This window comes from Stegastes partitus, unplaced genomic scaffold (genome assembly GCF_000690725.1).
Source record: "Stegastes partitus isolate 25-593 unplaced genomic scaffold, Stegastes_partitus-1.0.2 Scaffold573, whole genome shotgun sequence".
NCBI classification, from domain to species: Eukaryota; Metazoa; Chordata; class Actinopteri; family Pomacentridae; genus Stegastes; species Stegastes partitus.
In genome coordinates, this window is record NW_007578304.1 from 300,645 (window position 1) to 301,822 (window position 1,178).

The 1,178-nt window shown below is 49.7% G+C and overlaps 1 protein-coding gene across 1 annotated transcript in view; it reads right to left on the reverse strand.

The window, feature by feature from the left end:
* Window positions 1-1,178, reverse strand: part of LOC103362425 (protein FAM160A1-like) — an 18,667-nt gene that overhangs the window by 16,802 nt on the left and 687 nt on the right. Inside the window, exons 2-3 of the mRNA XM_008288776.1 lie at window positions 881-1,064; window positions 2-217 (exon numbers count right to left, since the gene is read on the reverse strand). Of these exons, the coding sequence (XP_008286998.1) occupies window positions 2-217; window positions 881-1,064 (400 nt within the window). The remainder of the gene's footprint in view (window position 1; window positions 218-880; window positions 1,065-1,178) is intronic.

Below are 1,178 nucleotides of genomic sequence, written 5' to 3' on the forward strand. Positions count from 1 at the left end.
GCAGCACCGGCGCAGGACGCCAGCAGCATCATGAGCGGCCGGAGAACCGGTTTGTGGTGCAGCAGCGGCTGCCGGGCCTGAGACAGCAGCATCTGGTACATCCTCAGCTGCTCCAGCTTCATGTCCTCCGTGAACTGCCTCCTCAGACTCCACAGGAACAACCGCTCCATCACGCCCTCCAGAACCACCAGCTCCAGGATTGGACCCATGGCTCCTCCTGGAGATACATGCAGGGCAACCATGGTAACCAGGACGCCACATCAGACACAGTCCATTTCTCATCTTTGAATATCATTTGAAGCATGAAATTAACGTGTACAAACGCGACTGATGAGTCACACGGAGGCTCCTCCATTCGTTCACCAAAAAGTAATTATTTTTCTGCAAGATGTGAAATTGTGAGAACTGGACTTTTGAGGGAAGATCCCACGTCGACGTGATGATCCAACGATAAAGTAACGTCCAGCAGTAAAAACTGTTATCTGTCTAAAAGGCTAACTAGCTAACTTGAGTTATTCTATAATAGCTTGTTGTAGCACTAGCTACCAAGCTAACTAGCTGGCTTTAGCTAATACTAGCTGATAATAAAATGCCCTGTTAGCTTGCTGTAGCACTACCGACCTAGTTAAGTAGCAGACTTTATGTTAAGCTAATAAAGTTATTCTACATTAAACTAAAGTTAGCTTCAGTAAAGACTCAGTTTGGACCACAGAGACTCCTGAGGGACGATTCTCTGGATCGTGGTGGAAGAAGATGCACCTTCAGTTGAATAAAGCTGGAGAGTGTTTTGATCCAACGGACCTCGAAACGTTCCCGGGACGCAGCCTGCTGCTGTGTCTCCTCCTATTTCATGTTGTTCTGGTGTTGGATGGGTTCTGACCTTGACCCGCCTCCTCCTCCATCAGCAGGAACAACATGTGCTCCACATAGTTCTGGACGGCGCTGGCCTCGTCAGCCGGTATCGGACCCAGACGAGAGGCTCCGGAGCTGCTGTGACCTGAGAGGAAGCCCAGAGCTCCGGTGCTGCCCCGACCCGGCTCATGCTTCTCCAGAATCTTCACCACCTGAACACACAGCAGCTGTGAGTGAGTTCATGTTGATTTACAATCACCTGGTGTCAGGTTCTAGCAGAACCCAGATGTGTTCTTCCTCCTAAATGTCATGTGTCTATCTGCTGT